Source organism: Argentina silus (genome assembly GCF_951799395.1).
Source record: "Argentina silus genome assembly, chromosome: 15".
In the NCBI taxonomy this organism is placed as follows: domain Eukaryota; kingdom Metazoa; phylum Chordata; class Actinopteri; order Argentiniformes; family Argentinidae; genus Argentina; species Argentina silus.
In genome coordinates, this window is record NC_139669.1 from 16,084,521 (window position 1) to 16,097,020 (window position 12,500).

General features: G+C 39.8%; 1 protein-coding gene across 2 annotated transcripts in view; it reads right to left on the bottom strand.

Moving 5' to 3' along the window:
* Nucleotides 1-4,829: 4,829 nt before the first annotated feature.
* The window catches only part of gria3b (glutamate receptor, ionotropic, AMPA 3b), a gene marked incomplete at both ends in the record, with an annotated part of 70,932 nt that continues 63,261 nt past the window's right edge, over nucleotides 4,830-12,500 (bottom strand). Inside the window, 3 exons of one of the 2 annotated variants that reach the window (XM_083686689.1) lie at nucleotides 4,830-5,075; nucleotides 6,595-6,709; nucleotides 10,942-11,189. In XM_083686689.1, coding sequence (XP_083542815.1) covers nucleotides 4,830-5,075; nucleotides 6,595-6,709; nucleotides 10,942-11,189 — 609 coding nt within the window. Of the gene's footprint in view, nucleotides 5,076-6,594; nucleotides 6,710-10,038; nucleotides 10,154-10,941; nucleotides 11,190-12,500 lie in introns of both variants that reach the window. The other variant, XM_083686688.1, reaches the window with a different exon arrangement.

Consider the following 12,500-nt stretch of genomic DNA (forward strand, 5'->3'; position numbering starts at 1 on the left):
TTTCTGTGTGTGAAGGACATATTTGTATGTTGTGTTGGAATTGTAACTGTGACTCACCTCAGCTGCCTCCCATATGTAGCATGTCGGGGCGTGTGAATAGAAATGTCATGTACCCTTTCTACTGAATAAAAATAAAAGAGATACAGGTGAAGAGGGGTAGTTAATAGAGAGGCAATATGGAATATTGAAAGGACAGATAGCATCAGAGTGTCAGTTTTTTAATGTTTTATTCTTAGTCAGTTATAAAGCATGTGCACAGTTACTTTACCTACATTGAAGTCTTTGAGCTAGCTGAATCCTTCGTCGTCTCTGAAACAACACCGATTGAATGCTTAGTGAACTTGTCAAAGCAAATGGCTGAACTCAAGTGTCAAGTGCAGGTTTAATTTGCTTGGTTTCTCTTTTTCAGGCCCACTCAAACAGCGACTGTGTGAAGCGTCAGGAGCGGCGAAAAGAGAAAAATGAAACGACTGGGCTGGAATGTGATTTATTCATTTTGTCCGTGGAGAGAGAGATGGGGAGAAAGATGAGAACGGGAGGGAGAGTCAGAGAGGTAGTGAACCAAAACGCTCTCCTCTATGGCGGCAATCAGCGTACCCTGCCTGTGACACCTCCTTCTTTTAAGTTATCTGCTTCGCCACACGCACACATATACACGCACGCACGCACGCACACACACACACACACACACACAGATGCACGCACGCACGCGCACGCACGCACACACACAAACACACACACACACACACACACATGCATGCACGCACGCGCACGCACGTACACACACACACACACACACACACACACACACACACACACACAGTGTTTGATACCATTCCTCATTCCATTCTATGCATTACAATGAACCCGTCCTCTGATTTCTACCTCCATCAGCCTCCCCTGCAAGATACCTAATACCTCTGTTCAGCCTATAGACATGACATAGATAAGCATATGTTTGAAGTGTGTTGAGCTTCAAAACACACTTGGTAGATGATTACTCTTCCTGTGATATGAGATCAGAAGATTTGTGTTCAACCTCCCTCTGCTTTCACTGTCGTAACTGCTCCCTGGAAGAGGGCACAGTCATTTTCGTCTGTCACTTTGTGAAGGACAGGGCTCGTCCCAAAAGCTTGCTCTCACATGTTCTTTTTTTTTCTTTTCCCTACATAAAGTATGCTCGAATCTGGAGGACAAACAAGGCCATTTCTTTCCCTCTTTTGATAGCTGGATGAACTAATTCCAGTTAATAGTCTCCTGAGCATCCTCAACTGTGGCGCAGTCCTGTCCTCATGCACCAGTCTCCCTGCGTTGTGTTGTTCCCGCTTGAAAGGAGTCCAGGCACAAAGAATGAACCACACGAACAAAAAGGGAGAAGAGGGGCAGCAGTGGAGCGAAAGAAGACAAAACAACACAATATCCTTTGATGCATTGACAAAAAATGGGTGTATGGGGGTGTACAGTACCATTTCCATGGCTGAGTTTGTTCCACTGGCCTGCTGCAGTGAATACATCCTGAATCATAACGACTTCATCCCAAAAAAAGAAAAGAAAAAAAACGATTGGTCTGATGCCATGTTCATGTTTGGTGGGTTTGTTATTTGAGCAGTGGCAGGCTGGTTCCTGAGCACTGCTGGGAATTCTTTTGAACACACAATGAAGGCCCACATCCCAACACACTGACAAAAGCTGTTTCATTAGCGTTTGAGTCCTGTACAGTACAGTCATTTCATTGCTAGTGTATGTCTATGTGCAGCATATGTATGAGAATAAGTGTATGTGTGTGTATACATGTGTTGAGTGATGGACTGTATTTAATAATAGGCTGTTTCTTACCCATGACATTGACACCAGATGATGCAAATATGCTCTCTCTCTCTCTGCATGGGGAGATAATTATTTTTCAACTATTACTGGAAATCTGGATGACCATGTTTGATAATTGGCCACAGAGGGAATTGTGTGTATGGGGGGGTTTGTAAGCGGTCAGCGGTTGGTTGTATGATACATTATTGATTGTCGTCACAAAGAGCTCTGCTCGTGAAGACACTGATTGCAGACAGAGAGAGAGGGAGAGAGAGAGGGAGAGAGGGAGAGAGAGAGAGAGAGAGAGAGGGAGAGAGGGAAGAGAGAGAGAGAGAGAGAGAGTGATCAGAAGGCCAATGAAGACGTCAATGCAACCCTTAATCAGTGGGTATGGGGGAGAGAGGAAGATGGTGCTAACTATTGATCCAGAACAGACACTTCCACTATCTAACTGCTCAATATTGGGCCATTAAATGAAAAACTCCCGTCTGAGTCTGTTTTTCAGTGGGGGCGTTGATAAGCTATAATGAATCAACACAGGTGTTACTGTAGACATGTGGCTGGTGTGTCACAAAACAGCTACAGCATTTCCTTTATAGTGGCATAGTTACATATCTCTGAAGCGACAAGTATAGTTGTACAACTAACCATGGTTGTACTACAGTATTACTGTATATATAGTATAGTACTCTCAAACTCGACAAACCACCTCCATAAAGTGTGTCCCAATTATCACCAATAAACTCCTCAATTCACCCTCATATGGCATACACACACACACACACACACACACACACACACACACACACACACAACACAGCATGTTTTCTATACAGATTTATTTACAAAATGTATTAAAATTCTCTGTACAGTGCCTCACTAATGAGGTTCAGTAAATGATACGCACGCATGCATTTCTTACACTTTTGTACTCACTAAGATGCTTGGCAATTTTCTCTATGCAGAGGTGAAGTTTACAAAAAAGGGAAACTGGTTAACCAAAGAATAACTAAGGTTAAATTCCTACTGCTGATCTAAAATCAGATGTGAGTAGCAGAGCTTGTTAAGCAATCACCGGTTTTACATGCAATTTCTTAAAAAAATTGGGATACCAATCACTCAGTTGTGAAGCCTTCACATAAATAAATCTCATTTAAATAAATGTACATGTCTCTTTACAATAGTTTGTTTCCTTTTTCTGCACTTTTTTAGTTTTTTCCCCTATTTTGTATAAAACTATCTTCCCATGGTTTAAGGTGATTTCATGGTCTTCCTAAATCCTATGGAATCACAGTCTTTTGAAAGAAAAGGAATTGTAACAGCAATATGGAAATGTGCTAAGCTTTTAAGACATCCCCTGTAATAACCTTGTATAAATCTATTGTCCATTGTAATTATTTATATTATTCATTTTTTTACTAAGTAAATTCACCAAACACTACAATGCTCATAAAAGAAAATCTAATTGAAAGCAATCGACAGCTCATTTTAAAATGTGCAATTGTTCAACAAAATATCAAGGTAATCCAAAACACTACAATTTAAAAGCCATTACTGTTATCCTTTTTAATGGATTGCAGTTAATCTACGTTTGAATTACCCTTTTTGTTTGGTCTTAATGTCATGTACAGAACACTTGAATGACTCAAATTACATTAAACCATTTATGCAGGGGAACTTCGGCAAAAAGCCTGTTTCAGGCAACACACTTTTTGTGAGAAGGTGTTCTTTCCATATTCTACACACCATAAATCACAATCTGATAGTTAATCAACTAGGAAAACGTGCTTGCCTCTCAGACAAGTATTCTCCATTCTTTAAAAAAAAAACACCGTTGGCAGTACTGGATGTGTGAGAGGTGGCCTGTTTTAGTTGTGTAAAGCCAAATGTTGCATTTCATCATCGCTTTCATGAGTCCTTGACTCTGTGCCAACGAGTGCTTTTAGAATCTCTGAGAAAACAGCAGCACCAGAATTTAGAACAACAACACAACCATGGCCCTCTTGGCTATATGGCATATCCACAAATTGGCTCCAAAGAGATTCTCCAACAATTACATGGTCACTGCAAGTAATTTACAGCAATATAAAAACTATCTTTTTTTAATAAGCAGTGACTTACAGTGCTCTGAATATGCCTAATAAAGGTATCTAAAACACATTAACCAGTAAAAATCTGGTTGCAAAAGAATTAACTGTAATCTGATCAAATTTCTTTGCAGAAAACCAATTTATCGCGTGTCGTATCGGATTAGTCTTCTGTCTGGCACTTCGAAATGTGCTTGGGTTGCAAGTAATGGCTTTAGTTTTCTCTTTCTCTTCTTCGGTCATTACATAACATAACAAACTTTCATAACAAACGTTCATAACAAAGATACAGTATCGTTCCTCTGTTTTGTGTGTGTTTCAAGCAAAAAGCAATACCGTTGTGATGAGTTGCATTGTTCGGACTCTCTGAATGTTCTATAAGGCACTGAGAGGAACCGATTCAGTTCTTCACATAACCCGTCCTGTCGTGTCGTCATTGCAGATTATCATGCCATGTCCGCCAGAGAGGATGTGGCTGGGATGGGACTTCCTTACTTTCCCGTGATCCTGCCGTTTCATTGGTCTTTACTCACAGTCGTAAGGGGTAGCTGCAGAACCGAATACCTGTTTCAGCACAGAGGAGGAACACATAGACAAGAACTCTGTTAATGGTTGGTAGGTTTGTCAGACAATTCTTGAACAATCTTGATTATTATCAGTATTACTTGGGACATTAGCTTACGGCTGTTGATAGCAGATCTTACACTAAAACATGAGTAAACTATATGTGTGTATACATAAATGAGTATTGAAGCACGTAAAAACATTTTAAATATTATAAGCACACAACTTAGAAGCATTAGAAGCATTAACAATGTCTTATTGACAATGGCAAAAATACAGTTAAACAAATTAATCATTTAGCCACACAGGAAACTAAATGATTTAGATGTCACAAAGTATGAAAACTTGAGGACCATAAGGAGAATCATACCCCTAGATTTTAACGCTCTCTGTTCCGTACACGTTGTAGCCTTCTCTGTAAGTGGCAAAGTTCTGGGTATTGGTCGGGGGAGCCGGCTTAAAGTTTTGGGCAGTCTTTGCCAGTTTCAGCCTTTTGGTTTCTGCCCGTGACTTGTAACAAAACTCTATCAGAGCCACCATCATGGCCAGCCCCAGCCCTCCAACCAGAATATAGAAGACTCCAGCCACATTGCTCAAGCTGAGAGCACTTGTCTTGTCCTGGGGAAGGTATAGAGTATAGTTAGAGGTTTTGCAGTGGAGAGAGGGCTGTAGAGCACCTACCAATATACTTAACTAGAGTTATTCTCAAACTGATCCTGACAGTAATTTATTCAAATAACATCAAGTCTAGCACTTAAAACTCAGATTCTAGTTCTCACTGAGACAACGATTCTGGTGCTACCAATGGCAGGTCTTACGGACTCCAAAGGCTAAAAGCAACAGAAGGTTGAGGAAGTCATGGACTGCTTACGTTGACTCCAAAAGTCTAATTCTGACTGGCTCTTCCTATGGAGGTCACAAAGCTGTGAGGAACCTCAGACCACCATAGTCAAACCACTCTCCAATGAGGGAGAGACAAGTCAACTGATGAGTTTGATATATCGGTGAATGTAGAGTTTTTTCCCTACACTAAAACAATGTCTACTTCCTTTGACCATATTAGGAAGCTGGTCAGTAACTCACAGGTCAACTCTTAAAAGCCCTGCCTTAAAAAGCCCCTGCTGATCGACATGTACGTATAACTGTCTTGGCACATTGTCATACTGTACAGTCAAAATCATATTTTGATCAATGGTATCAAAAATCTAAAAAGCGGGTTTTAAGAACTGAGTCAAACCATTTTGCTGCTGTTTACTTACCAAACGTATTTATTGAAAATTTGTTCAGAGAGTTTTACCATTTGCAGTTTAACCCTATGAGCTATGAGGTAACGTCTATGTGGTTTTATTGAGGGTACAGATACTGATCTGTGGTCCACTGGCCTAGGCTTTATCTCAGAGGGTTAAATAGTTGGTTTATTACATTCATTGACTTCATGTAGTGTGCAAACATAGTATATTTATTGTAAGTCATTGCTAAGACAGGACTTGAGAACACCCCACGGTGTTTAAGTGGCTTTCAGAAGTTCAGATCGAAGCAACTCATCACAACAAGAAACTTTGTTTGTTTACCACACCACAGGAGGTTAAAGAATCTAATAGACACATCTCAATGCAAACTAGTAACGACACAAATAAATCAAATTTGAATTAAAAGTTTGGTAAATAGAAACAGCTGCATAATAGTTAGAATATTCAATATCATGAATGTCAAGTGTGAAAATGAGCAAAAAAGAGCACTTGATGTCAATAGCTACTGTACTGTAGTCACAAACTATATATATATAAAAAAATCTGTTTTGCACTTTTACAATTTCCCCATGCATGCTCTAACTTGATTTATCATTACAGTTTGTTAGAAAAAAATCTCTTTCATTAACTACACTCAATATTTCATGAAAATGTCTACAGTGGCCAAAAAAAAGTGAAAATTTTGTTTTTTGGGGGGGAAATAGTGCAATAATTGAAGCCACCTTTTTATTTTGATACATTTACGTGGCAGTAAAAATATTAAACAAATTAATAAAATAAAGTGTGGGAAAGGGGGAGTATAGATTTCTCAGTAGTTTTCTCTTTGCATATGAACAGTACGTCAAAATGCAATTTGGAATCAGTACAAAAGACCTGCAGCGACTGACCTTACTTCCAGAGTCCTTGGTTCCACATTCACCCTTATCGTACCACCATTTGTTTTTCAGCTTGTCTAAGATGCCTTGTTCACTGAGTTTCAATACTGCAAGGTTTACAGGAGTTCTTCACGTGGGAAATAACATAAATAACATTATATTATGTTATTTTATGTTATTCAACTTTTAAGCTACTACATACTTTACAAAGCGATAAAGCAGGGCTCCTGGCCATTTCAACATCACAGAGAGCAGGCATTCTACCTATTACCTTCATCACCCCTAGTCTAAGAGCCAGGACCTACCCATATCGCTTTGAGTAATCGGCATATGCTGTTAACAGTGGGACAAGCAGGTACTAACAGTACAATCTGCTAGTCTGTGAATACAGTTTACAATGCAGAGGGGGGAATTGGTTTAGGGGCACAGGTAGGCTACATTAGCTTTCTGACCAGCTCTTAACAAGATCAATCCAACAGGAACCCTCTCTTGCCAAACAGAAGGAAAAAGGAATCAATCACTTAAAGAACTGAGGAGACTGGTACAAGACGTACTTCTGAAACCTCACAGTTGCCTCTGAGCTTTAGTTTCACAGTTCAGATGTACCCAGGCGATGCAGAGTCGTTTGAAAGCTGAATTAATTCAAAGATGTTTTATCTCAAGTTATCGGTGGGAAAACCTGTTTGGTTGTAGCCTTTAATACACCCGATTACATGAGAGATTACTGTCAGCAGAACCATGTCACAGCTGTATTACAACTGAATTCTAATGGTATTTTTGCTCAGCTTTGACACATAAGTACAACTATTTCACACTCTGGTTTCACAATAATCTGGTCTCATCGGAGGGAACTGACACCTAATAATTCAAGTGTTCAAATGTGATATAAAAAATGATGACAGTTTGTTTTGTGTTCATATAAAAACACTAAGCACAGCCATATACGGTAGAAATCTCACAGTTTGGTTCTACCTGTCTGGGGCATTTAAGAAAATATAACCATGATACTGACTGCATAGGATACCTCATTACAAAACAGTGATGCACATCATCATGAAAATAATAATTATGGAAAAAGAAAGCATACGCCAGTAAGAAAATAGTGTATCGATAAGTGATCTGGCTTCCTCTAGTGAACAATGTCCCCCTTGGGGATCCATGCATTATCAGTAGGAGAAGATTACACCATGGTTCAGTTCATCCCTCATCTCTATAAGCTGACTGTGAGTCTGACCATTGTGTTGGCTCAGAGAGACATTGATTAACAATGCAATTATCCGTTAACATGCTCTGTGTGTGAAAACTAGATGAGGGTGTGACTCCTGATGTCCGTTTGGAACAGGAGACTCAGGCAGGATGGTACAGTACAGTAAACTGGCTTTACCCTATTAACTGGAGAAACAAACCTGGAACAGAGCAGGTGATCGCCACAACTCACACAACCTCCATCCACAGTCCTCCTCAGCTGATGTTATTGCACATCAGGGCTGTAACGCCCCCCCCCCCCCCCCCCCCCGAGTTATAGAACATCTTCAATTCAGATGGATTCATATCAAATGCAAAGGAATTTATGAATTAATCATAAATTAACTTCCTGTTGACCAGCATAGATCTATGAATGGATGATAAATTCATACTGCTCAACGAAAGGTTTCCATGATCCTGAATGTTGCCGGAAGGATTCCAAACGTATACAGTACGTACCTGATCATGGAAAAGAATGGCGAAAAAGAGATACATTTTCATAATGTTCTCCAACTGACCTCCATGGAGGTTTTCTGATCACTGAGCTTAGTGACAATAGAAAGTAATTAATGTTTGAAATGCATGTTTGAGAATATAGGGACACTATCTCTGTAGACACATAAACAGAAAAGCAGAATGCTTTATCTAAATAGAAAACGCTCAGGTCACTTGTTAAGACATTACTTGGTCTATGCGTCATGAAGCCTTCAGTCGTAATGCTATTTTGAAAATGCCATAGAGTGATATCAAAATTCATTGCAGTCCATGACAATTCATGCCAAATGATCTGATGATGTCATGACACATGCTGTAATCATCATAGTTTACTTGCAATCACGCCAATTAGCTGACCTACTTCATTGCATGCATCATGACTGTGTCATTTGCCATTAAATTGACGTGAATTGTAACAAATGTTCATGCCCTTGTATGCCATTTGTAAAATGGCATAATGCTTCATGGCACATAGTCTAATGTAATGTGATAACAAGTTGTAATGGTTGAATGAGGGCTCACACTTTGCACCATTGGCTCCCATAATGAATATAGCAGTTTGTCATGAGAAGAGTGAAGAAGAGCAACAAACCTGATGGTCTTAATGGTTGTTGGGGTCATTGCTAGGTCATTGTGGTTGTTGGGGTTGTAATCAAGGGTTAAATTGGGGAGAAATGGAATACTGCACAGAATGGCCATTGAATAGATTTCTGTTGAAAATCAACATGAAAAAGAAACCAATTATGGGAACAGATCCACCATCTATGAATCCCAATTTAATCCTGGTTGTTCTGTATGACCCACTAATAATAGTTAAGACCTCTTTGAGATTAGAATTCTCACGTTTGCCCGTAATGCTTAGTCCCCTCAAGACTCCGCTGTTCCCCTCGCCTCCCTGGTGCCTCAGCTAAGCAGCCATTTTGGGGTTTCAGCCATTTTGGATATCAGCCATTTTGGCTCTAGAGCTCATGGCTTCTCTATACCAGTCTCATGAATGTCCAGAGAAGCAGATATGAAATGAGCAACTGTAAAGCTGTCTAACAGCACTACTCTTATGAAACACAGACTTCACCTTCATGAGTGAATGGTGGTAGTCTCTGACATCTCAATGCCATGTTTTCATAAATAGTTTGTGATAATGGAGACAAAAAAAAACACATAACAGATTTGTCTTTAAATCAGGCTAATCTGTCACAACAAATTACTACTGTTAAAATAGAGTATACCTCACATCTCTCATAGCCTACTTCAAACGGCTTCTATACAATACTATACCTGCCATAAAGCTAACTGCCCTGCAGATGCAAAAGGAAGAGCTAAATACGGTATCTGCCTTTCACAACTGCAAGGCAGCCATATCCATCTCAAATTCCCCTATCACAGATAAGAAGCCTAAACTTCTCCAGGCAAACAATAAAACCTCCTCGTCACAGAGAAGGAAGCAATGATCTTAAACCTCACCACTTTTCCTTTGGAAGAACACAGTTTTCCGTAAGGTTGCACATGTCTCCTCAGTATGCTACCATCTACCTTTTTCCTTTGTGTTATCCAGGTAAGGGTTCTTTGTTTGATCTGAGTTGTTAAATAGTCTGGTCAGAGTCTCTGGTGATTGATTGATCTGGTTGGTTTGGTTTCGGTTGGGTTGTTGAGTTGTTGTAACAGCCTTGCCGATTACTCTGCACTATGGTACCCGATTGTGGTGACATCGAGGCTGACCTTGGAGTCACCTCCCCCGCTGCCGCACTCTCCCTTGTCGTACCACCATTTGTTTTTCAATTTGTCCAAGAGGCCTTGCTCATTCAGTTTTAAAACTGCCAGGTTAACAGCATTTCTTGAAACGATAAAACATAACTTGTAAGAAAATGCACAGGTCCGTGAGAAATCTAATGCATAGTAATAATAATAGTAGTAGTAGTTACATAAAGATAATAATGCTTGATAAAGGTAGTAAGACTACCACTTGTAGTGCTTGTGCTGAGGATAAGAATAATATCTGTTATCAGAATAGAAAGGACAAATTGTTTCAGAATTTAACGAATATGGAGAGATAAGAAAGGCTTGTACAGCAAAGAAAGTGTTAAATATTGGAAAGGTGGCATGAAGGGTTAAGTTGTTTAGAACTGAAGTGTGCGGGATGGGGACACTCGTCATTGAGAAGAAAAGTAACAACAACAAACACCATGCAATTACATTCGTCACAAGTGACAGCGCAGCTTTTAAAGGCTAAATTGAAAAACCGTTGAACTGTTAAATTGAAAGTGACAACACAACAGTCAGGAAGGACAGCACACAGGACAGAAGGAAAGATAGAAAGGAGAGAGGAGGGAAAAAACAGTAAGAGAGACATAAAGGGGAAAGTGTTGTTAACTTAACCCATATACTTATACCCTTATACTTGTCTTTCATCCAAAAATAACATTCACATGTAGAAAGAAACATCGATAATCAGAAATCAACCTTGATATCCAAGAACATTAAAATGCATTATACCGTTACCTCTTCGTGTCCGTTAAATAATAATTAAAAAAAAAGAGGAAGAAGATAAACCACAACACAGGACATCAGGGTAGATGGAATACTATAACAACATGGAGAATATTGTTATAATATCCCACCCACCTTAATGCTGAGCCTTTAGGGGTCGCCACGCCATAGCCCTTTGAGTCGAGGTTCCCGCCAACTTTCATGGTGTCACATGGTTTCCGCTGCTCAATGTACTCATTCATGGTGGACTCGAGGAGAAAGGCGAACTTGCCCTTCGACTTTCGTACACGTGCAACCCCATCTGGTGTTGTCTTGGCAAACACAGAGGGTTCAGCAGATTTCATGTATGACCACATTTTCTCATACACTGCTATTTTGGATCGCTGTATCGGGGAGAGAGGGAGAAAGGGAAAATTGTTTAGAGATCAAAGTCTGTTGTATGTGCACTGGATCTTGCACTGCTTTTGAACCTCATGATTATTTGGGCCTCAAAGATTTTATGAAGGATACCTAAAGGCATCTTGAAGTATTTATAGATATCTTGTAAAGTTGCTCTATGGTATCTTCAAATACTTCAAGAGAATATTGCTGGTAGGCTCATGAAAGCTTTTGGAGCTGTGGAAAATCATGAGGTTTATAACTCACAAAATCCAAGTTTTCACATCTGCATACTGACACAGTCGTTTTACCATTGCACATATTTGGTGGCTCACTTTGAACTCAAAGTGTTCAATGACTCACCAAACAACTATGTAAATACTGTAAGAAACTGTGAAGAACTAATACATTCAAAACAGCAAAATACTGTTTTTGTACGTAATAACGTTTAGTAGACGTAATAAGTCTACTAAATTCAAAATTCAAAAATACAACAAATATAATTATCAAGTTTCAGAAATAGTCTTCATTGTGAAAAGACATGTTTGTTTACACTAACAAGCTACTGTACATCAGAGACAGAGGCAGGGCAGAGACAGAGAAATTAAGAGGAGTGCAAAACAGTGGAAGGTGACAGAGATGAGAGTTTCCCCGCGCCTTGGGACAGGCTTAGCATGCCTGTGGAATCTGGGGGAGTGGAGCGTTATCTATAATAAGCATCAATTAAATTATTCAACGCCGCTGGATTTATTTTGGCATCAGCATTTCACACTTCAGACAGATGAATCCTGGTCCGGACAGAGAGGAGAACATTCCCAAGTGGTGCTACGTGCCCTACAGAGACAATGCTCTCACAACTCATTTGATGGGCTTGAGGAGTGCACCTATTGCCAATATCCAATTGGATCAAGGTGACTATTGGCAGTAGTCAATGGGGTCAGAGAATGGACAAGCCGTCCATATAGCAACATCAATCAGAGCTTTGTTCCGGTGGCGTCAGAGGGAATGTCACCTGGGCTTCCCCTGCAGGGACAACACAGGTTCAAACGCAAAACAGCAACGGCCTCACATGACTACAGAAATATTTGAAGGATTTAAATATTTTTCAGTAAGCTAAAAGAAACACTTCAGCATTTTTTAAGGAGAAGGCATTACACAAACTCTAATATTAACATAATTGCAATTGTACACCTGCATATTGAACCCACTGGCTTTGGAGTGCATCCATTCTAAACAGCAGATAGACCCATCTGTCCATTTCAAACAGCAGATAGACCCATCATGTCCCTAATTAATACAGTAGCCTTTTCCCTTCC